At 65.2% G+C, this 837-nt stretch overlaps 1 protein-coding gene across 1 annotated transcript in view; it reads right to left on the bottom strand.

Annotated features, from left to right (window-relative positions):
- Positions 1 to 837, bottom strand: part of LOC113206963 (KN motif and ankyrin repeat domain-containing protein 2) — a gene marked incomplete in the record, with an annotated part of 44,194 nt that overhangs the window by 8,487 nt on the left and 34,870 nt on the right. Inside the window, 1 exon segment of the mRNA XM_052270686.1 lies at positions 315 to 515. Coding sequence (XP_052126646.1) covers positions 315 to 515 — 201 coding nt within the window.

The raw sequence follows: 837 nt of genomic DNA, 5'->3' as shown, positions 1-837 counted from the left end.
TCTGCCGACCGTCCAAGCCCATGGAAGGCCCATGGCAGGCTCGACTCGCCTTCTGTTTTACATGAAGCGTGCACGTGGCGTGGCAAGGCGGGTCGGACTACTGGGCGGGGTCGGGGCGGGGCGGTCGGAAAATCACAAGACACAATGCCACAAGGGAAAGGGCAAAAGAAGGGAGGGCGAAAAAAAGATGTCTTTTCTCTCGATGGGCAAAAGGGGGGCGTATCGCCCTATCACAGCGTGGCCGGCGGCCGGGCGCTCTGACAAAGGAGGGAGGATAAAAAGCCGCCTCTGCGGGAATAAGTATATGTACTCACGTGGTCGACGACGGTCACGTCGCAGTCGGGTTGCGCCAGGAGCACCTTGAGGATGTCCAGGTGGCCGTGCTCGGCGGCGCACATGAGCGCCGTGCTGCCGTCCTCGTCCTGAATGTTGACGTCGGCGCCCGCCTCCAGCAGCAGCCGCACCGTGTCCAGGCGGCCGTGCGACACGGCCAGCATCAGCGCCGTCTGCCCGTGCTGCAGAACAACGAGAACGGGGTCAAGGTCAAAGATACCGTCACCAAAGCGTTTCCACCGCCCGCGGCCACGGCGGAAGCATTTTCCCGTCGCCTCCCGTTTTGCCGAGGCGCCGCCGCGGGGGCGGGGTGACCGGCGCGACACTGACGGGCGCCCGCACGCGCGTGACCTGACCTCGCCAGTCAGCCCGCGCCGCAGGCAGAGAGAGAGAGAGCGAGAGAGCGAGAGCGAGAGAGAGAGCGAGAGAGCGAGAGAGCGCGAGAGCGCGAGAGCGCGAGAGCGCGAGAGAGCGAGAGAGCGAGAGAGCGAGAGAGCGAGAGAG

Source organism: Frankliniella occidentalis, unplaced genomic scaffold, assembly GCF_000697945.3.
Source record: "Frankliniella occidentalis isolate FOCC.00 unplaced genomic scaffold, Focc_3.1 Scaffold134, whole genome shotgun sequence".
Classification (NCBI taxonomy): Eukaryota; Metazoa; Arthropoda; class Insecta; order Thysanoptera; family Thripidae; genus Frankliniella; species Frankliniella occidentalis.
Note: the sequence above shows the minus strand (reverse complement) of the source record. Positions and strands in the feature narration are given on the sequence as shown.